Source organism: Crocuta crocuta, unplaced genomic scaffold (assembly GCF_008692635.1).
Source record: "Crocuta crocuta isolate KB4526 unplaced genomic scaffold, BGI_CrCroc_1.0 scaffold197, whole genome shotgun sequence".
Taxonomy (NCBI): domain Eukaryota; kingdom Metazoa; phylum Chordata; class Mammalia; order Carnivora; family Hyaenidae; genus Crocuta; species Crocuta crocuta.
Window position 1 is genome coordinate 12,295,071 of NW_027532002.1, and position 24,289 is coordinate 12,319,359.

At 38.8% G+C, this 24,289-nt stretch overlaps 1 protein-coding gene and 1 pseudogene across 6 annotated transcripts in view; one reads left to right on the forward strand and one right to left on the reverse strand.

The window, feature by feature from the left end:
• Positions 1 to 24,289, forward strand: part of IGF2BP3 (insulin like growth factor 2 mRNA binding protein 3) — a 148,372-nt gene that overhangs the window by 24,124 nt on the left and 99,959 nt on the right. For 5 of the 6 annotated variants that reach the window (XM_077775375.1, XM_077775369.1, XM_077775372.1 and 2 more), the window contains exon 3: positions 23,623 to 23,671. The exons of the other annotated variant lie outside the window; for it this stretch is intronic. In XM_077775375.1, coding sequence (XP_077631501.1) covers positions 23,623 to 23,671 — 49 coding nt within the window. The remainder of the gene's footprint in view (positions 1 to 23,622; positions 23,672 to 24,289) is intronic. 6 annotated transcript variants of the gene reach the window in all.
• LOC144241046 (U6 spliceosomal RNA) lies at positions 19,523 to 19,623 on the reverse strand (annotated as a pseudogene).

The window sequence follows — 24,289 nt, forward strand, 5'->3', positions numbered from 1 at the left end:
GCCTTTTTTTTTTTTTTTTTTTAAAGTAATCTCTACATCGAATGTGGGGCTTGAACTCACAACCCTAAGATCCGAGAGTCACATGATTGCCGGACTGAGCCAGCCAGGCACCTCCAAAATAGTGGAGTCTTGATGAATATATTTACTTACATATGGCCTGATCATGCATTAAAACTTGTTTACTAGTAGCATATTAACAGTATGTTAGGTTTCCTTATTAGTACTTGTCACAGATCATTCTAATTTTATTTTTATATTAAAAAAACTTTTTTTATTTTTTAAGGTTTATTTTTGGGAGAAACAGAGTGCTAGCAGGGGAAGGACAAAGAGAGAGGCAGACAGAATCCAATGCAGGCTCCAGGCTCTGAGCTGTAAGCACAGAGCCTGACACAGGGCTCGAACTCAGGAACCATGAGATCATGACCTGAGCCGAAGTTGGACGCTTAGCCGGCCGAGCCACTCAGGTGCCCCAAGATCATTCTAATTTTCTGAAAATTACAGCATGTGGTTTATTTCCGTCATTAATTATGGAAAGAAAAAATGTTTTGTGCAATATTTAACCAAAAATAAAAAAAGATCAAAATTTCCCCAAACCTCTGAAAGTTTGAGTACAGTCCTTTTAAAGAGCATGTACATAACATACTACATTAACTGGAACTAGTTCAGTGTTCTAAATTTAATTCTCTTAGTGTTCTTTTTTCCCAAATTGTTTAGAAAATTTTTTTCCTACGTTTATTAGAGAGCACACGCGCAAGCATGGGGCAGGGACAGAGAATGGTAGACAAAGGATCACAGAGAGAGAAGGAGATACAAGATCTGAAGCAGGCTCCCCAGTGCCAGCACAGAGCCCGATATGAGACTTGAATTTAGGATCAGTGAGATCATGACCTGAGCAGAAGGCAGACGCTTAAATGATTAAGCCTCCCAAGGCACTCCCCCCAAATTCTTTGTTTTTAAAGAGTTGAGGGGTCCCTGGGTGGCTCAGTCGGTTGAGCATCTGACTTCGGCTCAGGTCATGATCTCCTGGTTTGTGAGTTTGAGCCCCGCCTCAGGCTCTGTGCTGACAGCTCAGAGCCTGGAGCCTGCTTCAGATTCTGGGTCTCATTCATTCTCTGCCCCTTCCTCACTTGTGCTCTGTCTCTGTCTCTCAAAAATAAATAAATGTAAAAAAAGTAAAAATAAAAAGTTGAAATATTTTACTTTAAATCCGTTTTCTTTTTTTCTAATGGTGTCCTTAAACTACTTTTCTGGGTTCCCAAACTGCTGGTTTTTTTTAAAATTAGAATTTTTGCAGAGAAATAATTATTAAAATATTCTGGAAAAGAGTGAAATTTGATTTGTAAGCCTAAAGGAAGGAGTTCAGGATTTTATTTTATTTTACTTTTTTAAATGTTTTTGTTTATTTCTAGGAGAGAGAGAGAGAGAGANCCAGGAGCCCTAGGAGTTCAGGATTTTAAAGAAGGACATTATTTTATTTATTTTTTAAAGATATTACTTTTAAGTAACCTATACACCCAATGTGAGGCTGGAACTCACAGCCCCAAGATCGAGAGTTGCATATTCTACTGACTGACACAGCCAGATACCCAAATACTTAAACTTTTTAGTTAATTTGAAATAGTGTAGCTTAGTGAAATCTGGGGATTGGTCTCAGCAAAGTTTGAGTATGTATTATGTATCCTTGTTATTACATTAATGAAAACAGAAAAATGCTGAGTTAGAAGTTTTGAATATACAGTTCTTCATTATTTGAACAAACCTTTAAGATTCCCAAGATGACATGAATCCATAGCCAATTGATAACAAATCTTTTTAAAGAGATTGTTTAGGCGCATCTGGGTGGCTCAGTCATTTAAGCGTCTGACTTCAGCTCAGGTCATGATCTCACTGTTCCTGAGTTTGAGCCCTCTGTCAGGCTCTGTGCTGACTGACAGACAGCTTGGAGCCTGGAGCCTGCTTTGAATTCTGTGTCTCCAGCTCTCTCTGCTGCTCCCATGCTCCCACTCTTTCTCTCTTTCAAAAATAAATAAACATTAAAAAAAAAAAGCATAGTTTTAAGGCTGTTGGTATTTGCAGGTTGACTTCTTGGCTTATCTGCAGTTTTTTCTTTCAACTTGCCAATGATAACCAATGTGTCCAGATGGTAGGGAGATAGAGAAGCATTAAACCTACAATTTTGAAAGAGAAGAATTAACATTTTATGGTAATTTTATTCAGTTGAAACAAATTTATATAACGTCCATTAACATCATTTTAGCCATTGTCCAAAATAGGCAGTAACTTTAAATGCTTAGCTGGACTTAGTCTTTGAGACTGATTAGATAATTCAGTTTCTGGAGGAGGTGGGAGCTGTTAAGATTCTGGAAATCTCTTTAGTCTACAGAATTTTAAGGTGTGTGTGTTCTAAGTAAATCAGATTTGGTTCTGTTGGGTTGTTTTCATGCTATTTGTTTGGTTTCCTGTCATGACTTTGAATTTATAAGCTCTTGTAAAGAAGACCAGATTGCACATAGAGCATTTTTCCTGTTGTTTTTTTCTACTTGTATGAGAGTGAAGGTAGAATTCTACTAGTTTTGGGGTTGCCTGGGTGGCTCATCGGTTAAGTGTCTGACTCTTGAATTTGGCTCAGGTCATGATCTCATGGTTCATGTGTTCAAGCCCTGCATTGAGTTCCTTGCTGACAGTGTGGAGCCTGCTTGGGATCTTCTCTCTCTCCCCTACCCACCTCCGCCCCTTCCCCACTTGGGCACAATCTTTCTTTCTCTCTCTCAAAATAAGTAAACTTAAAAAAACATAATCCTTAGGGGCACCTGGGTGGCTCAGTTGGTTAAACGTCTGACTTCGGCTCAGGTAAGAGCTCAAGGTTCTTGGGTTTGAGCCCCACATCAGGCTCTGTGCTGACAGCTCAGAGCCTGGAGCCTGTTTTGGATTCTGTGTCTCCCTCTCTCTCTGCCCCTCCCCCACTCATGTTCTGTCTCTCTGTCTCAAAAATAAACTAGAAAAAAATTTTAAAAAAAAAAATCCTGTTTTTTAGTTACTTTTTGCTAAGTCTTGCCATGTCCCAAAATAGGTAAAGTTCTAAGCATAGCAGTAAATAAATATTTAAATGATGTCTAAGAGATAATTCTGTAGGAAAAGGAATTAGAATCCCATATATTTGTAAATGACATTGTATTTTTAAGTTTAAGATGTGTTTGGGTTTTAATCATCAGTAGGATATGCTAATGTAAGTGTATGTGTATGATGTAGGACCTCTTAGAAATAAAAGGTTAACACTTTTTTAAAAAATGTTTTATTTATTTCTGAGAGAGAGAGAGAGAGAGAGAGAGAGACAGCATGAGCAGGGGAGGGTCAGAGAGAGAGGGAGATAAAGATTCTGAAAAAGGCTTCAGGCTCTGAGCTAGCTGTCAGCACAGCCCGACGCGGGGCCGAACCCATGAACTGTGAGATCATGACCTGAGCTGAAGTCGGACGCTTAACCAACTTTAGTATATGTGCTGCCGAAGCGAGCACCGGACGCTTAACCAACTGAACTACCCAGGTGCCCCTAAAAGGGTAACACTTTGACCTAGGTTCTGTCCCAGTCCTTCTGAAGCCTGGGTAAAAATTAACATGACCTGATGTGTGGAGAAATGGGTTGTGTGTTTGTGTTCTGATGTGCTGCCTCCTGGTGGATAGTCTGTCTTGACAGCTTACATTTTGCATTTGTTTCTACAGGTCAGTCTTGAGGCAATTAATTAAAGTGCTTGGCTGCTTAACACATTCTTAAGTGTTTTGAAAATGCATAAGCTTTTATTTTAACATTTTTACAAGGTGTTAAAGTCTAAAACCAAGCCCACTAAAATTTTAATGCCCTGTGCAGATTGTTAACGACAGATTTAGTTTGTGATGGTTTTTCTACTAGTAAAGCTTTCAGAAGGGTTAGAGCATTTAGGAAAGGGCTGGAGATGCAGGGGAGTAAAGGACCATTTTAAACTGTTGGTGCCTATATTATAGAGAAAGGATGAGGGTAGGTGGATATGCTGTGGGTACACTTGAGGGTATGTTCTGTGCAAAGGTGAGGAGCCTTATACACCTTTGGTGCTCAGTGTCCCGGCTGCTTTTGGTTTATGCTAAACTTTTTGGCCATTTATGTTAACGTACTACAGGCGACCAAGCAACCTTTGAGAGACTGTGTTCTCCGTGGACTTGGAGATGTTAGTCATAGGTGTTGTGTTTTTGTGTATAATCACACTGATACTTATATTAAAATGTGTTTGTTTATTTTGAGAGAGGGAGATAGAATCCCAAGCAGGCCCTGTGTGGTCAGCACAGAACCTGATGCAGGGCTCAGTTTCAAGAATTGTGACATCGGGGTGCCTCGGTGGCTTAGCTGGTTAAGTGTCCGACTTCAGCTTAGGTCATGATCTCACGGTTCGTGGGTTCAAGCCCTGCGTCGGGCTCTGTGCTGACAGGTAGCTCAGAGCCTGGAGCCTGTTTCAGATTCTGTATCTCCCTCTCTCTGACCCTCCCCTGCTCACACGCTCTTTCTCAGAAATTAAAAGAAAAAAATTAAAAAAAATTAAAAAAGAAATTATGACATCATGAACTGAGCCGAAACCAAAAGTCAGATGCTTTAAACTAATTGAGCCACCCAGGTGCCTCGTTAATATTTTTAAAGATTTTAGTTTTCCAAGTAATCTCCACACCCAACCTGGGGCTCAACTCAGAACCCTGAGATCAAGAGTTGCGTGTTCTACCGACTGAGCCAGCCAGGTGCCCCTAATCACACTGATTATAAGCATGCTCTTATATCCTAGATTGTCATGACTAAGCCAGCCAGGTGCCCATGATAGGCAGTTTTAACATGTTACTTTCTAAATACGATGGCAGAAAGTGGAGCTATTGGATTTTCTAGCATCTTGGTTTAAATTTACTAAGTAGATTTTACAATTACTGCTCCTGGAAATTTGTCATCTTTTTTTCAGAATGTAATTGGAAGTCTGAATATAATTTGGAAACATGAAATATATTACCAAAGTTTTAAAACAAAAACAAAACCACACATGCACAACTAGATTATCATAAAGCTTTTTTTCTTTAAAAGTTTTATTAAGTAATCTCTACACCCAATGTGGGTCTCAAACTCCCAACCCTGAGATCAAGAGTTGCACGCTTCAGTTGAGCCACCCAGGCGCCCCTAAGACTAATGCCTAATGCTTTACTTTATTAAGCAACTATCCCATCTAAGCATATGGGACCCTTGAAAGGACTTCCCAGCAGAAGGGAACTTCTTAAAATGAGAAATTCATTACATCTTTTACTGTCACAGTTTGTCTTACTCATGTCCTATTAGCTGCTGGGTGAGGCTGGATGTTTTGGTTACCTCGAAATGATCTGTTTTGGTGTGACCTCCTTGGTCCTCCTCTGTGAAAAGTGGATGTAAACTAGACAATTTGTAGTATTTTCTTCAGGAGATTGAGATTTATATTATTAATATATTGGACAGTTTTCTTGAAGATCTCTGTAAGTGGTTTTTTCCTACACAGAAGCCCAATAGTAGACCTGTAGAATTAAAGTCTAAATAAATAGACATAAAAAAATTTTTTTTTTAATGTTTTATTTATTTCTAGGAGAGAGAGAGAGAGAGACAGTGTGAGCAGGGGAGGGTCAGAGAGAGAGGGAGTCACAGACTGAAACAGGCTCCAGGCTCTGAGCTGGCAGTCAGCACAGAGCCCGACACGGGGCTCGAACCCACGAACCGCGAGATCATGACCTAAACGAAAGTCGGACGCTTAACCGACTAAGCCACCCAGGCGCCCCCCAAATTTTTTTTTTTCAAAATCATGGTTATTTTGTTGAACGGGTTTCATCATTTGGAGATGTAAGGCTAAAGTAAGGACTGGGGTGCCTGGGTGGCCTTTTTGGTTAAGCATGTGGACTCTTGATTTCACCTCAGGTCATGATCCTCTGCTTTGGGCTAACCTGCCAGAGCAGAATCTTCTTGGGATTCTCTGCCCCCTTCCCTGCTCATTCTCAAAAGAAACTGAACTAGGACTTAATGTAGAATAAAGAAGGGTAAGGCATTCAGATGTCAAGAGGGAAAACCAGTCCTTGGTTTCGTACTACAAAGATTTCCCATGGACTGAAGGCTGTACAATATTCCATTAGAACAGAGAAATGGCTGTGGGGGGAGCCAGTTTGCAGTATGGATGTTGGGCTTTTGGCCACGGCTCAGGTCCAGGACAGCATGATGGGAAAAAGTCAGGTTAGTACGTTCATCAAAAAGCACTTTCCAGGCTCTAGGATGCTGAAGATTTCCTTAGACAAGGAGACTTAAAAATTTTTAAAACAAATGTCCTATTTCATCTGCATTTCTCTTTTGTTTGTATCAGAATTGGCATAAATGCAAGTTTTATAGAATTTTTGGACAGTGCAGTGATTCTTCTTAAGTGAATAGTACAGATAATTTTATCAATACTCATTGTTATAAGATAGATTTTTGTGAATATTCTGTATTTGAATCTGTAGTTATTACAGCAAATGAATCTTGTGGTTCTATCCACCCTAGGCAAGAAGAGACTGTTGTCTAAAGCAACAACTTAAAGCCTTTTAGTGTTTGTGAAGTATGGGAAATGCTAGTGTGGTTTGAAGGTTGTATGAGTGAAAAGTACTTAGTTTCTTTACTGTCAGACAGTTATATGAACTTAAATCATATTTTTCATCTAAAACTTCCTTTCTCATGTTACAAGTAGTAACAAGCCCAGAGTTTGATTTTGATGGAATTTATCATTTGCAAAGATGGTGATTTCCAGATACTAGAGAGGAGAAAAAAATGTGGAAATTTCAAAAGTACTACAATAAAGACAACAATGTAATAAATTCTCCTTACCTATCACCTTTGGCTTCAGGAATCACCAGTGATGACCAGCCTTGTTAGATATCAATACCTCTGATGATTTCTGAAGCAAATTCAAGATAGCAAGTATATTATATCCTTAAGTTCTTCACATTGCATCTTTAAAAGACAAGGACTTAAAAAAAAAAAAAGACAATACCATAATTATAAAAAACAGTGGCACTAATTCACTGATCATGTATAGTCCTATTTTCCTCAGTTGTCTTCATTGTTGTTGTTGTTGTTTTTAATATGCTCCACACCCAAGTGAGGCTTGAATTCACCACCCTGAGATGGAGTCTCATGGTCTGCTCACTGAGCCCAGCCCCTTAAGTTTCCATACTGATTTTATTTTATCTTTCAGCGTAAGCTGTAGGCTTTTAACATGGGGCTTGAACTCAAGATGCTGAGATCAAGAATTACATGCTTTACTGACTGAGCCAGTCAGGTACCCCTTAAATAAATTTTTTAGGAATTTATTTGAATTAGGATTTATGTAAGTTCTATACATTTGTGATTGGCTGATACGTCTTTGGGGGTTTTTTTGTCTTTTTTTTTTTTTTTTAATGTCTTAAATCCCCCATCTTTTTTCTTTGAAGTTTGTTAGAAAACTTAGATATGTGCTGGAGAGTTTCTCAGGGTCTTGCCTTTTGATGATGTAGCTTCTTTTAATAAGTACCTCTGTCTGCAGAGGACACCATAGGTCTAGAAAATTGATCATACTCAGTACACCTTTTTTTAAATTGGCAAACATGTCATAGGCAAGATGTGAGAATGTTTTAATATCTTGGCCAGGTTTTATGTGTTGAAAGGAATAGCATATTCAAATAGTTTTTTCCTGTGAGTTCAAGTATATAGATGAGGAAGCTTGTTGCCTTGAAGTGAAACATAGATTCTTCAACGTATTCTTAAGTAGTATAAACGTACTTTTTTGTTTTTTGTCTAACCAAAAAGAAAAGTAGCTTATTAAGCAGGAAAAAATTGGCCACTATCAGCTTGGCAAGTTAGCATTGCATTTATATTATTTGTTGATTCTCTCTGCTGAGATAAAGATTATCTGCAAAGTTGAGTATGGTTATATCTTTGGAGAAAAGCAAGAGTTGCGTTGGGTTGCCTACCTAGGGCACGGAATGTCTGACCAAAATACTTGGATCAAACTTACCTACCCTCTTCATTTTCTAGAAACATAAGAACTCTTTTTTTTTTTTTTTTTTAAGTTTATTTTGAGAGAGAGAGACAGAGAGAGACAGCAGGAACAGGGTGGGGGTGGGATGTTCGGTAGAGAGAAATGGGAAAGAGAGAATCCTAAGCGGATTCTTTGTTCTCAGTATGGAACCCAGTGTGGGGCTCAAACTCCGTTAACTGTAATGACAACCTGAGCCAAAATCAAGAGTCAGGTGCTTAACCTACTGAGCCACCCAGGTGCCTCGGATTGTTGTAATTTCTTAAAGTTCATGACTAGTGATAGAACTTAATAATAAACTTTAACCTTTCCACTTAAAACAAAATCCAAGGATAAAGACCACATCCAGTTAGCAGTAATGTAAAATAAAAAACGTGGATGTAGAGATACCCATATATTCAAAACACAGCTCTTGTTAAAACTTTATTTTTATTGATTTATTTATTTTTAAAATATGACACTTAAAAATTGAGTCACTGTGGGTCTTTCAAAGGAGCATGTGACTTTTCATCTTGGGGTCATGAATTCAAGCCCCACATTGAGGGTACAGTTTACTTGGAGAAAAGCTCAGTCACCTTGAAACACCTCTTCTTGCCGATACACTTATAGTTCGTTTAGTGATGGTGACTTTTAAGCAAGGAATAAGTAATCCATATGAAACTTTGTTTCTTGATCCTGAAATTACATTGATAAGCAAAATTTGATCAATTAGTTTTACCTTTGGGTATCAAGTTTACCAGATTTTAAAACCGCTCAGTCCAACTGGAAGATGTGAACTGTATTATATATGCAATTGTTAGGTTTCTATTAGCCACAGTAAGAAGTAAAAAGTAACTGGCAAAATTAATATTAGTATTTTAAATGAACCAATATATCTAAAATTTTAATCTTTTAACATTTGATCAGTATCAAAAATTGTTGAAAAGGTTTGTTTTCTGTGCTAAATCTTCAAAATCTGTTACATTTTATACTCCCAAAACAATTCAGACTAGACTCACCACATGTCAGGTTTCATGTGGCTAGTGGCTACCATTGGACAGAGTTGTCTTAAGACCTACAGCTTTTAAAATGACTTTTTAAAAATGAGTCTTGCTGGAAAAAATGCATTGGTATTTATAAAATTAGTTTAACTGGAAAAATACGGGAATGATTAATTTTCTTTTTAGGAGAATGATTAATTTTCAGTATGACTCAAACAGATGACAGGTTTTGTATCTACGTCTTCCCTTGTGATCATCCTAATTTTCAAGGAAGATATGTTTAATAGGTTTATTTTGTTAACGTTATACTTTAGCGTTATATAGGCCATGAGCTTTTTAAGTAGTTACTCCTTGATGTTCAACTGCATGTGTTTCTATGGTTGGTTGAAATACTGGTGGTGACTTTAGTTAAAGGCTCATTTTCAGATTATATCAGTTATGAAGACTACAGAAATCTTTGGTGTTTCGAGAATCCAGGATCATCTGTTTTTCAAACACCGTTCTGTCATATTGCTTTGCATATATCTTAAAAGAAGTGTAAGAACTTTGTATTCCTCTATTGATGGCACATTGTCTGCTGTTGATGGGACATTGTCTCCTATGAGCAGTGTGTACTTGCAGGCATTAGTAATAAGCGACATTCAGCCTTTCTTGGAACCTACTCAGTATATGGATCCCATCCATTTACTTCGGGCTATGAGACTGATCGACATAGATTAAGGTGATAAAAAATACATTTTTAAATTATATTAGTATTTTAGGGAGAGAGAGAGAATCTTAAAGCAGGCTCAGCTCAGAGCTGGATGCAACTCGATCCCACAACCCTGGTATCATGACCTGAGCTGGTCAAGAGTTGGACGCTCAGCTGACTGAGCCACCCTACTTTATTATTATTTTTTTAAGTTTATTTTGAGATAGCGAGAGAGAATGTGAGTATATAAGCAGGGAAGGGGCAGAGAAAGAGGGGAATAGAGAGAATCCCAAGCTACCTAGGCTCTCCAGGGAGTGCAACTTTAAAACATAAATACACGTCTTTAAAAAAATTTTTTTTTAATGTTTTAACCTATTTCTGAGAGAGAGAGAGAGAGACAGCATGAACAGGGGAGGGTCAGAGAGAGAGGGAGACAGAGAATCTGAAATCGGCTCCGGGCTCTGAGCTAGCTGTCAGCACAGAGCCCGACACGGGGCTCAAACCCACGAACTGTATGATCGTGACCTGAGCTGAAGTTGGACTGCTCAACCGACTGAGCCACCCAGGCGCCCCAATACACTTCTTTTAAAGGGGACTAAAACATGGCTGTGGTTCCAATGGGGATCTGGGTGTGAGGGGGTGACAGAAGAAACACTTGAGATTTTTACTTAGAACTTTTGTTCATGGTGCCTAGGTGTCTCAGTTGGTTGAGCGTCTGACTCCTGATACCATCGCAGTCATGATCTAGTAGTTACGTGATTGAACCACGTGTCCGTTCAGTGTGGAGCTTACTTGGGACTGACTCTCTGTCTCCCTTTCCTCTCTTCTCTTTCCTCTCCCTCCCTCCCTCCCTCCCTCTCTCCCTCCCTCTCTCCTCTCTTTTTGTCTGTCTCTGCTCCTCCTACCTCTGATGTACACTATCTCCCCCACACATGTGTGCATTCTCTCTCAAAATAAACTTTAAGAAAAAAAGATTTTTGTGTATTTATTCCTTGTTTGAGCAACGTTGAGTAAATTGCAAATTATGAGCCAGGCAATTTGCTAAGCACTTGAGCATCCAGCAATGAATAAGATGTAAATAATTCTGCCTTTATGGGACTTGCCCTGTTCAGTAGACCTCAGTGGTCCCCAGAGAATCCAATGTAGGAGGTCTTCATTGGGAACCTGAAATCTTCATTTTAAATAGCCCTCCTGGTTCTAACATAGTTGATCCTTAGACCATACTTGGAATCACATCTTTTTACCTTGATAGTTGAAGGGACAATATACTTTGACTTATGTTCCTTTTTCCATTCAGGTCACTAAGATCTGGCATCCTCTTTTTTTTTTTTTAACATCTTTATTTTTTTGAGAGACAGAGACAGAGAGTGAGTGGGGGAGGGGCAGAGAGAGGAGACAGAATCTGAAGCAGGCTTCAGGCTCAGCACAGAGCCTGATGCGGGGCTCGAACCCACGGACGTGAGAGCATGACCTGAGCTGAAGTTGGATGCTCCTGAGCCACCCAGGAGCCCCGATCTGGCATCCTCTTTAACAGTTGGAGCAAATAGATTTTTCTTACAGTACTTGTGACCTTCTGTCAATCCCATAAGTGAATTCAGTTTTTGACAGAAATTGTTTTCTTTTTTTTAAAGTAGTCTCGGGGTGCCTGGGTGGCTTAGTCGGTTAAGCATCTGACTGGTTCAGGTCATAATCTCACAGTTCGTGGCTTCGAGCCCCACATCGGGCTTTGTGCTGACAGCTAGCTCAGAGCCTGGAGCCTGTTTCAGATTCTGGGTCTCCCTCTCTGTCTGACCCTCCCCTGCTCATGCTCGCTCGCTCGCTCTCTCGCTCTCTCTCAGAAATAAATAAAACATTAAAAAAAATTTTTTAAACAGGCCCCATGACTAGTGTGGAGCCCTTTAACAGAAATTCTTTACCTGAGATGTACGTAATCTTCCCTAAATCTCCATGTTGCTCCCTCCTTCCTGTTTTTACTGACCATTATTTAAGACTGTCCTAAAATGTCTGATCTCTTCTGCCAGACTGTAAAATGTTTCAGGAAGAGAAAACTGGTATTACAAAACTAGTTAGAACTGTTGGAATTTATAATTGGTTTCTCTTGCTTCATTTTGTTATACTACAGGTTGGAAATAAGGCTGATTCCCCTTAACAGGTAGTAAGGTTTATTTTATAAAAGAAAAACAAAAAGAAATTGAAAACTGCCAGTGTTTCTACCAGCCAGAGTGGGTAATGATTGCTTTTACCTAGATCTCTGGGTTCTTCATAGTTTTCTCTATTTACAAGTTTAAGGTTAGGGCTTTGAGCACATTATAGCTTTACATAAGGAAATAATAAAAAGAATCCTTGAGTTAGAGGCTACATTTCTAGTCAGAGGCTTTGGTAAGAGACCATCAAGTCAGTGATGTGTCAGGTGCCACTTTTCACCAGCTAGGTGTATTAAATTTTTTAAAAATTAAGATTGACCTTTTAAAGAGCTACTTCTTACAATTTTTTTTTTTAAATTTTTTACATTTACTTATTTTTGAGAGACAGAGACAGATTACAAGTGGAGGAAGGTCATATTGAGGAGGAGACACAGAATCCGAAGCAGGCTCCAGGCTCTGAGCTGTCAGCACAGAGCCCCACGCGGGGCTCAAACTCAGAAACTGAGATCGTGACCTGAGCCAAAGTCGGATGCTTAACAGACTGAACCACCTAGGTGCCCCTAAAATTCTTAACTGTATAAAATCAAAAAGGAGATACACGTCTGTAAATATTGGATACTATTATTAACAGGTAATTAGCAGTATTGAATTTGGCTGGGTAAAATTGCTTTTTACATACAGATTGAGTTTGTTGGGAACAATTGGAATGAAAATCTGAGCTAGTACAGAGTGCCTCCAAGTGGTGGATTGAGGAGACTTAAAAATGACTGGTCCAAATGTGAACGTTGTGTCCCACTTCTTTGAATAAGAAAACAAGGCAAAGAGAAACCTATTCATATTAGACTTGGTTTTCTCTTCCTGCCTTCTGCTGGTGTTAGCCCATTAGATTGTGATTAGAGCCTCAGTTTCCTTGTGAAGTGGAAAATTAGTGATTTCCTTGATTTGTAGAAGTATTGATGGAAAGCGGTGTGGCAGAGCGTTTTGGGAGAAATAAGTTGAAGAAAATGTACATTCAGGACCTGTAGGTAGTTTGGACAGAGGGTTCCAAGTCTTAATACATTTATGTTTCTTGCATTAGGACTTCTTGTGAATTGATGGGCTTCGTAAGTGCATGATGGCCTGTGTATACAGTTGTTCTGGACAGTTGAGTCACGTTTTCAGCATTGTTGCCTTCCTTTCTTGATATTAATATGTAACTTTGTCCTTTTAATGTCAGTATTGAGTCTTGATATGTAAATGATCATCAAATGGTTTAAAGCTGTATGTAGGGTAGGGGCGCCTGGGTGGCTCAGTCGGTTGAGCATCCGACTTCAGCTCAGGTCATGATCTCACAGTTCGTGGGTTCGAGCCCCGCGTCGGGCTCTTTGCTGACTGCCAGCTCGGAACCTGGAGGCGGTTTTGGATTCTGTGTCTCCCTCTCTCTCTGACCCTCCCCGCTCATGCTGTCTCTCTCTCTCTCTCTCTCTCTCTCTCTCTCGGAAATAAATAAAGCATTAAAAAAAAATAAAAAAAAAAAAGCTGTAGGGTAAAGTGAAACTTTTGTGTAGGATTAACCTGTATTTGACCTTTCGGGTTTAACAAAAATTACAGCCTGTAATTTTTCTGAAGTCATTTGATGTGGTTACATTATTGGTTGGATTGTAAGAGAAATCAACAAGATGGTATATAGTGTAGTTAAGAGGCTAGGCTCTGGAGCTGGAATGCCCACAGATGGCTTCTGACCCTGCTACACATCAGCAGTGTGTGTGTTTGGACAAGTTAAACCTCTGCTGTTGTTTGCTAATTGATAAAGCACTGTGAGAGTTGAATGCGGTAGCAGACACGGTCTTATTGTGTGCTGCTGTTAAAAAATACCACAGACAGCAGGGCTTAAGCAACAGACATTTATTCATCACAGTTCTAGAGCCTAGGAAACCCTCAAGGTGCCGGCTTTTCCTTCTGTTCTGGATAAGGGCCTGCTCTTCCTGGCCTGTGAAGACACCCCTTCTTGGCTGTGGCTCACATGGCTACTCCTCAGCATGTGCCAGTGGAGAGATCCCTGGTCTTTCTTCTTGCAAAGATAGTAGTAATCCTGGGGTGCCTGGCTGGCTTACTCTGAAGAGCACGCGACTCCTGATATCAGGATTGTGAGTTTGATCTCGGGGTTGTGAGTTTGATCTCGGGGTTGTAATTCCGAGCTCTGCATTGGTGGTAGAGATGACTTAAAAAAATAATAAATTCTTTAAAAAAAAGATCATATTTCCATTATGGGGGCTCCACCCTCATGACCTCATCTAAGCCTAAGTGCTTTTCAAAGGCTATATTTCGTAATACCATCACAAGGGAGATTAGGGCTGCAACATAGGACTTGTGGGAGGCGGGAGGTGCAGGAGCACAAGCATTCTGTCCATAACAGACATAAAAGCATTTTCTGGTTTATATTCTTTTTAAATTGAATTAAATTAAATCTTATTTTGTCTTATTTATTTTGAAAGAGCAGGTGAACGAGTGGGAGTAAGGGGGGGAGAAGCAGAGAGAGAGAGAGAGAGAGAGAGAGAGAGAGAGAGAAAAGCCCAAGCAGGCTCCCTGCTGTCAGCTTGGAGCCAAAGGTGGGACTTGATCTCACAAGCTGTCAGATTGTAACCTCAGCCGAAATCTAGAGTCAGACATCGAAGCCACCTAGGCCCCTCTTGTTTATATTCTTATCTGCTGCTATCAGACTTTACAGTGGAAGAAAAGGTGCAAATATGAAAGACACTTGGCAACAACTTAGTAATCTAAAATTTGAAAATAGTCAGCAGGAACACATGGTTTCTTTCTCTTTCAAACAAAACGTATATAGATTTTCCAGTTGTGGCCTAGATAGCAGTGACGAACTCAATAATAATGAGCACTCTAGTGACCAGATTGTGTTTCAATGTATTCTGACTGAAAGGGACTAGCACTTTATGTAGAAAAAGCTGATTGCAGATGGGGCCAGGGACTGTGCCAGCTGAACCTTGATTATCATGTTGTAACAGAAAGCAGAGGAGTTCTCCTAGATTATTGGAGTCTTGTCACAAGATGCGGGAGTCCATATGAAGAAGCTTGCACTGTCCCATAAAGATGGGACATTTGGAGCATCAAAAGGAATTAATGCAGTGGATTGATACACCCAAAAATATCTATGATGCTGAATTTATGATACTGAGAAGAAATAAACATTTGGTCCTCTCTGGACAGTGCCACAGCACCAACTCCTTACTCTGAAAAGTTTGAAGTGACAGTGTCTTTGAGATGGAGATGAGGATTTGCATGAAGCTGATTAATCTTGGACATGATTTCAGGAAGCCAGAGTGAGAGAATGGGGAAGTGTAATGGAGAATTAGGAAATAAAAGGCCAATTAGAAATAAGGCCAAGGAAAGGTGCCTTATTGAGATTGCCATAAGGAAATGGGACCGTAGAAGAATGTACAGAATGCCTTGCAGATGAAGAGAGTCATTTGTGTCTTGGCTAGTTCTCTTCCCTTGTAAACTGTGGATTGTCTTGAGGGTTTCATCTCTTTTGCTTCCGGGCTGCCCTTGTATTCTCCTAAGGCTCTGGAGAAAGCCCTGAGGTAAAACAGAGATGCCTGGGTGTGTTCTTTGGGGTGGAAGGAGGCAGGGCAAACCTCCCTATGCCTAGGCCTGTTTGCCACAGCTGTGGATGAAGTCAGATGTGAGTGAGGTGATGTGATACGGGGTACAAAACCATCTGCTGCAGGAGGGGAAAGAATCAGTTATTCTCGCTTTACTGTACCTACTGTGCTTCGGAGTATCCAAATAATTGACAAGAGAAAGTTTTTTTTTTTTTTTTTTAATATTGCTACTTATTTTGGGGGGGAAGGGGAGAGAGAGGATTGGAAGCGGGCTCTGCGCTGACACCAGAGAGCCTGATGTGGGCTCAAACTCATGAACCGTGAGATAACCTGAGCCAAAGTCAGATGCTTAAGTGACTGAGCCACCCAGGCGCCCCAAGAGTAAGTTTTTGTTTGTTTTGGAACTCATTGATCGCTTCATTTATTCATCCATTTATTCTTGAGAGAGAGGGTGCAAGTGAGTCCCTGGATGGGCAGATGGGGCGGGGGGAAGAGAGAGAGTGAGTGAGCAAGCAAGCGAAATGAGGCTCGAGTTCTACCCAAAGCAGGACTCGAGCTTATTACCCATTCGGCTTGAACTCAAGAGCCATGAGATCATGACCTGAGCTAAGCCAGATGCTTAACAACTGAACCACTCAGGTGCCTAAGAAAGTTGTTCTTACTGGAAGAACTTGAGCTAAATAAAAAAATACAGATGGCATGATAAAATGAGAAAGTCAGTTTCAACCTTGAATAAAATAACGGATTTAGGTAGTGATCATTCATGATGGCGGCATCACAGGAAGACAGCTAGAGAGAACACATCTCCTTGTGGGAAGTATAAAAACACGGTGATATATTATTGTCTCTCCCCAAACAACAACAAAAAACAAATGGAATCTTCAGATCTTATTACCACATTTACAGGGGACAGAGGAGAATATTAAACAGCACCATGGGGGTGTAATTAGCAAAATCCAGCCAGTGAAGAAACTATAGGACAAATGACAGGATTTGGCTTTTTTCTCCCCCAAATAAGTTGCAAGAGGGGGAAAAAAAAAAGGAAACCTGGACTATGCAACTAGAATCATAATCAACCAAATGCAATGTGTAGCCCTTTTGGGATACTGATTGAACAAACTTAATTTTTCTTTTAATTGGAGAAGAACTGTGACTAGATATTTAATATTAAATCTTTGTTCCTTTTTAAGGATTGATAATAGTATTTTGCCTTCTTAACCATTTTAAAAGATGCATATCATAAATAAAAGGCATAAGAATGACAAATTTGGTGTGATGAGTATTCCAGGAGGCAGGCATTTGGAGTGGGAGAGAATTGGGTAGCTTCAATTGTCTTGTTCTAATTATTTGCGCAGTTGGATTCCTAGATGTTTTTTGCTTTATAATATAAAAATATTACGCATCATTGTATATGAAACTTAATATACTAAACAGTTATTGAAAATGACACAAAAAGGATACAATGGATAAAATTCAGAACGAGTAATAATGCAGGATTTATGACCTATTTATCAAATAAATGGCAAAAAGAACGCTACACATGTGTGCATCAGGTTGGGATCTTTTCTTTCCTTCCCCTCCCTTCCCAAGCTCCACACCCGATGTGGGGCTTGAACTCACAACCCTAGATTCATGAATTGTGTGCTCTACTGACTAGCCATGCACCCCTCATCAGGATCCTGGAATGAATAAACCAGCTGTACAAAGATATTTATTAAGCAACTGGAAATAGAGTAGATAGATGATAGCAAGGAATTTTTGTTAATCTCTTTGAAAAATGATGGCTTTATAGTTTTTTTGTAAGTTTAAAAATATTTTTAAGCAATATGTATACTCAAACTCACAACCCTCAAATCAAGAGTTGGGTGCTCTACTGACTGAGCCACCCAGTCGTACCTAAAGATTTTATTTTTAAGTAATTTTTATACTTCATATGGGGCTCGAACTTAAAACCCCAAGATCAAGAGTTGTGTGCTGTACAGACTGAATCAGCCAGGTGCCCTAGTTTTATAGTTCTTTAAATTTTTTTAAATGTTTTATTTTGAAAGAGCATGCGCACGCGAAGAGGAGAGAGGCAGAGAGACACAGAATTTGAAGCAGGCTCTAGGCTCTGAGCTGTCAGCACAGAGCTGCAGAGCCGTATGTATGGTTCACTCACAGACTGTAGGAGCATGGCCTGAACTGAAGTTGAATGTTTAACGGACCTGAGCTACGATGCCCTTACAGTTATTTTTAAACAAAAGTCTTTTTATAGCTGTTTGCTGAGGTACTTCTGCCTGATAGGCCATGTAAGTGGAACTTGTTGGTACTGGTCTGAGTATAGATACACAAGATAAGGTGATCATACTTAATAAATGAAACTGGCATGGGCATATGGAGGTTGATAATTTTCTAGTTTGGTGTAATTTTGAAAATTGTTAGAAAATCAGTTTAAATCAGTTGCGTTACTAAAGATCTTGAAGATTCTCTTTGGAGTCTCTGGGAGCTTCTCTATTGTTCCCTTATTCTGTAACTTTTTCCCAATTAATATAGAGTATTGAATTGTTATAACTAGTATTTCAAGCACAGTAAGCATTTTTAAAAATGTTTTTATATATTTCTGAGAGAGAGAGAGACAGTGTAAGCAGGGGAGGGTCAGAGAGAGAGGGAGACACAGAATCCTAGACAGACTCCACGCTCTGAGCTGGCTGTCAGCACAGAGCCTGATGCAGGGTTCGAACCCACGAACTGGGAGATCATGACCTGAGCTGAAGTCCGGTGCCCAACCAACTGAGCCACCCAGGTGCCCCCACAGTAAGCATTTTTGAAGATTTTTATCTGTTAGCTGAGAATGTAAACTTTACCTTATTTTTCCTTGTTTGTGGGGGAACCTTTAAATTCTATATGATAAATTCTGTTAAAGCTTTTTTTTTTTAAACAATAGTTAAGTGTTCCTCTGGTTTTTCTCTCTCCTTATGAGCTAGCTGTAAGAAAATCAGTGGAAATGCTAGTAGTTTCTGATTGGAAGATCTGTGAGTCTTGTGTTTTTCTTTCCCATGTATAGATTATAACAAATTTTAATATAACTATCAGTTGATTGCTTCTCAGGTGCCAAGCACTGTTCCAAGTTCTGAGAATGAGATGGTCTAGTTAGTCTCTGTTCTCAAGGTGTGTGTTTCCTCTTGTTATTTAGGTATACTTCAGGTGGAGGTAGAATACCAATTTAATTTGCTTCCTGATAGTTAAACTGAACTTTAGTGATTAGGTAATCATATGGTAGAAATGTATCAATATCTGTTTTCTTGGCTCTTACCTATTTAGGATCAAACCTAAATATAACCTAATTTTAAAAGCTGAGATGGGAGATGAGTGAAGCAGTTGATAGTTATCTATCTATCTATCTATCTATCTATCTATCTATCTATATTTTAATGAATGAACTTGACGGGGCACCTGGGTAGCTCAGTCAGTTAAGCGTCTGACTTGTGCTCAGGTCAGGGCCTGAGCATGGTATGTGAGTTTGAGCCCTACATCAGGCTCTGTGCTGACAGCTCAGAGCCTGGAGCCTGCTTTGCATTCTGTGTCTTCCTCTCTCTCTGCCTCTTGCCTGCTCACATTCTGTGTGTGTGTGTGTGTGTGTGTGTGGTGTGTGTGTGTCTTAAAAATCAACAAGCGGGGGTGGGGGAGAGGCGAAAGGAGGTGATGGGCATGAAGGACGGCACTTGTTGGTATAAGCACTGGGTGTTACAAGGAAACCAACTTGAAAGAAAAAACATTAAACAATAAACTATAAAAGAAAAAAACATTAAAAATTTTTTAAAAAATGACCTTGATTTACTTGCTTTTTTTCCATAAAATTTAAACTTTTAAAAATTTATTTGTTGGTTTAAAGTGATTTCTACATACACCGTGGGGCTCAGAGTCATGACTCAATGAAGAGTTGCATGTTCTACCATCTGAGCCAGCCAGGTGCCCCCTGGATTTACTTGTATTATTAGGGAAAATCTAAAAACCTAATACTGAGGGGGGAAAAATCACTTGGCAAACTTATATATAGCAAATTTATCTATAAAAAAATAGGGAACACTTCATGATTTGCTTGTCATCCTTGCGCAGGAGCTGTGCTAATTGCTCTTGTTTCAGTTTTAGTGTATGTGCTGCCAGAGGGAGCACACAAGCACACAAATGATAGGGCTTTGTGTACAGCTGACCTGGTAAATACAGTGGGGTGGGTTGGATTTTCTCAAGTGCTTCCCAGGTCAGAGGTTTGTGTTTATGTGCTGGATGGTGAGAATTCATACCTTTGCTGGGACTCTTGTAATCTTGAGCCTTTTGACTCTTAAAATGATAAGAGGAGAACATGGGGTTAGGAGCAAAGGAGAAACTGCAGAGTTTTAGATAAGTTACTGATAAGTGGGAAAGAACAACTCTAAATGTGAGAACAGTAACTCTATGAAAATAATTCTGATATTTGCCTAAAATGAAACTTGAGAGAATCAGATAATGGAAACTGGACAGCCCTTTAGGAAAAATAATTATTTTGGAGTAACTACCAGTAAGCAAACGGGTATTGGATATACATTTTAAAGAATGTGTTGAGAAAACATGGCTAATGGATTATTTCTAATGTACAAAAGATGGTATTCTATTTGAAGAATTTCTTGGGAGTCCTCTGAGGTAGATACTTGTTTTTGTGTTAAGACTAATCACCTGCTAGTTGACCTAAACTCTGTATGTACACTTACAGGTATACTTTTGGAGAAAATTCTCGGTAATATGTATACCCACAGAAGAGCCCAATGGGGATGAATACTTAGTTATTTAAAACTGTGCTGCTAATTCTTACTGTCAGGTGCTTGAATAAAACTTAGAATTTGCATATGTGTGCTTGGATGTGTGTAGTAAGTCTTACTTCCTTGGTTACCCAGGGTAAATAATTATATAATGTTGAGTAATTTTTCTGCTACTTAAAGCAATATATAGCAATTGTGTAATCTGTGTATTACACATCTTAGTAGTTTATATTTTAAAGGCTTTTATGGGAAATATAAAATTTATGTATACAGAACCAGAGATAGAATGTGTGTCTTTCAGCTTTACAAATTAATAACACATGAGTTACTATGAAAGAAATCCTAGGCTTAGCATTTCATGTGCAAATTCTGAGACTTAAGGTGGTAGTTGAAAATTTTTTCTCTTAAATTGACATTCTATCTTACCGTCTCTGTGGTTATTGTCCCTGATGGTTGTGCTTTGCTTTGTGGTCCCATAAAAATAATTTGAAACTGCTTTTTTCTTCCTTCTTGGTTTATAAACAGGATGTACCTGAGTTGGGTTAACCTACATGTTCTTTATAGTTCCCTAAGGGAAAGGTGGTATCTGGAGTTTGTTCTCATGCTTTGAGGGGAATGCAAGAGACAGAGGACTTAATGAATCTGATCTTGGGTTTTGCTGTGGTACTTCAAAATAAGTGGATTATTTGACCAGGAAGGGAAACTGCTAATTTTAGAAGTTAAGTAATTTAATTATTTCACTTGCTATGTTAAGCCCAATTGTTAATCTTTTTTTTTTTTTTTTTTTAAATACCTAATTGACTATAAATTCCTTTCCCTTCTAAGGGGGTGATTTTGTGTGTGGCACCTATGGTACAATCTCACATAATTAACATTTCTTCCCTTCCTGCCTCTAACAGCATTGAAGAAGGGATAGAAGAAGAGAGGATATATACATTAAATTTTTTTATGTTTCTTTATTTTTGAGAGAGAGACAGAGCTTGAGTACGGGAGGGGCAGAGAGAGATGGAGACATAGAATTTGAAGCAGGCTCCAGGCTCTGATCTGTCAGCACTCGAACCCACATACTGCGAGATCATGACCTGAGCCAAAGTCAGACACTCAACCGATTTAGCCACCCAGGCACCCTGAGGATATATGCATTATAGTAAACATTGTATATTATATATTATCAGTATTATGTGACCTACATATTTATATATATGGGCATTTGAACTGAGGTCAGGGATTTTTTTTTTTGTATTGAGGTATGAAAATTTAATGAATCAGAGTGGTTAATAATAATTACACATACAGTGAGTTGAGCAATATCCAAACAGTTTACACATAGATAGTATACCAAAGAGTTTAATGGATGACACAAAGATTCATATATGTAAGATGCTGAGACATTTACAATTATATTAGGTGTCAGTAAAACTATCATAGTAACGAAGTATTTTGTATATATAACAAGTGAATATAAAGAATGCTAAATAATTCTAATAGCAAGTTTGAGTAGGTGAGGAGACAAATCGACAGCATTTTTGATGAATAAAGACAGAATGCACATTTTTTCTTTCTTTCTTTCTTTACTTTTTTTTAACAAATATTTTATTGTCAAGTTAGTTTCCATATAACACCCAGTGCTCATCCNCAGAATGTACATTTTCAAATGGCAGCCAAAATCACTTGGAAAGGCTTTAGGTCTAACAAAAATTCCATAAACTTTATGAAAGCAGGAATCTTAAATATATTTTTGAGCATTATGCAATGACACCAGAAACCATCAATTTAAGTGTAATCAAAAAGTAATATCTAGCTAAATGCATATTTCATTTAAGATCTTTTATTTTACTTTAACATTTTTAATATCTATTTAAAAATTTTTTAAAAATGTTTTTATTTTTGAGAGAGAGAGAGACAGTGTGAGCAGGGGAGGGTCAGAGAGAGAGGGAGACACAGAATCCGAAGCAGGTTCCAGGCTCTGAGATGTCAGCACAGATCCTGACATGGGGCCTGAACTCACAAACCATGAGATCATGACCTGAGCTGAAGTCTGATGCTCAACTGACTGAGCCACACAGGCGCCCCAAGGTCTTTTATATAACTACTAGCTAGAAAATTCAAACTTTTTTTTAAGTTTTTATTTTGAGTTAGTTAACAGTAGTAAGGTCAGGGATTTTAATGTTTTTTGTACCATAAAGTCCTTTGGTAGCCTGAAACTTACTGATCTCTTAAGATGTTTTTCAGGGCATAAAATACATAGGATAATAGGAAATTAATTATTTTGAAATACATTTAGTAAAATGTTAAAACTCATAGTTACAATATGTACTTAACATAGTAAGTTCTAGCAACACACCTGAGTTTCACAATAATGGGTGTAGATGATAAAGGTCTGCAACAAGTTATAGTGATCTGAAAATATCTGATGCAGGTTCATGTCACAATTACAAGTAGTGTGATTATCCTGTACTTACATGCTGACATTCACAATTAAAGGAGTGCTAAATTTCATGCGATAGTGAAAAAATAAAAAAGTGGTTTTTACTCCCCCCTTTACCTGTCCTGATTCCCTGAATCTATCTATAGATCCCTTGGCTGTGATCTCAGATTAAGAACATTTGTAGTATGGCTCTGTGTCCTGGTATGCTTAATTTGAGTCTAGAAGGTTTGAATTTAGAATATGTTTTTCACATATTATAGATACAATTTTAAAGCTTTTAAAAAAAAATATTTTTACAGAGAGAGTGCGAGCAGGAGAGGGGCAGAGAGAGAGTCACAGGATCTGAAATGGGCTCTGAGCTGACAGCAGGGAGCCCTATATGGGGCCTGAACGCAAAAACTGTGAGATCATGACCTGAGTCAGTCACTTAACCGACTGAGCCACCCAGGTGCCCCATAAATTAAAAAAAAAAAAATTTTTTTTTAATGTTTGTTTATTCTTGAGAGAGACAGAGATGGAGCACAAGCAGGGCAGAGGCAGAATGAGAGGGAGACAAAGAATCTGAAGCAGGCTCTAGGCTCCGAGCTGTCAGCACAGAGCACAGGACAGAGTGCCATGCGGGGCTCAAGTTCCCCGCTGGGGCTCAGACTCCTCAATGGTGAGATCATGACATGAGCTGAAGTTGGAAACTGACTGAGCCAACCGGGCACCCCAGTGTGGCTTTTGAAATAAGCTTTAATTGTCCAATGATGCTGGATATCCAAATGGTTTCAGTATACATCCTGTGATTAACTTTGACTCTTTTTCCTTCTTTGGCTGTGTTTTCTTATTACGTATTGGTTTGTAGTTAATGTAAATATTTGAAGTAATTTCAGAGCGTCCATGGTGGCTATTAATGTCTTTGCTGTCATATTCTTTTTTCTTTTATAAAACGTTTTAATTCTTCTGCAGGATCCGGAAACTTCAGATAAGGAATATTCCACCTCACTTACAGTGGGAGGTAAGAATTTCTATATTTAAAGTTAAAATTTCTGTATTTAAGCTTATTGTTTTTAATTTTTCGAAGGATTTTTCTCCTTCCCCCAACACTGGGTTGTGCTAAAACACAAAAAATTCTACTCTCTTGTCTATGTCTTACTTTGGGCTTTTCTCTGCAGGAGCAGAGTATCTCTTAAAAATCTGCTCTTTATTAAAAAAAAAAAAAAATTTGCTCTTTGATGTACTTTAATGGGGTAGTTTTCCTCACCCTGTCTTATCCTAACAGAATCTTGTTTGGAATCTTTCTGATGAGTTCACCAGTTATATTTAAATATGAAGTTCCCTCCTTGGCACAGGTTTTAAAGACACCTACCTGCTATTGATGCTCTATTTTAAAATGTGAACTCAGCTTTCTTTTGCTCAGATGGTGGCACTGTAGTATCTGTGTATAAACAAACTATTTAGCACAGTTGAATAGCCAGTGTCAGTAATTTCCAAAGCATAATGACGACCACATGGTGAGAATTTGAGATACCAGTGGCTGAAGAAATATAAAAAAACGTCTTTTGACTTCCTGATGATGGGACCTGAAAGTTTTTAAAACTACTTGGGAGAGATGGTGCAGGAAAAACTCCTTCGC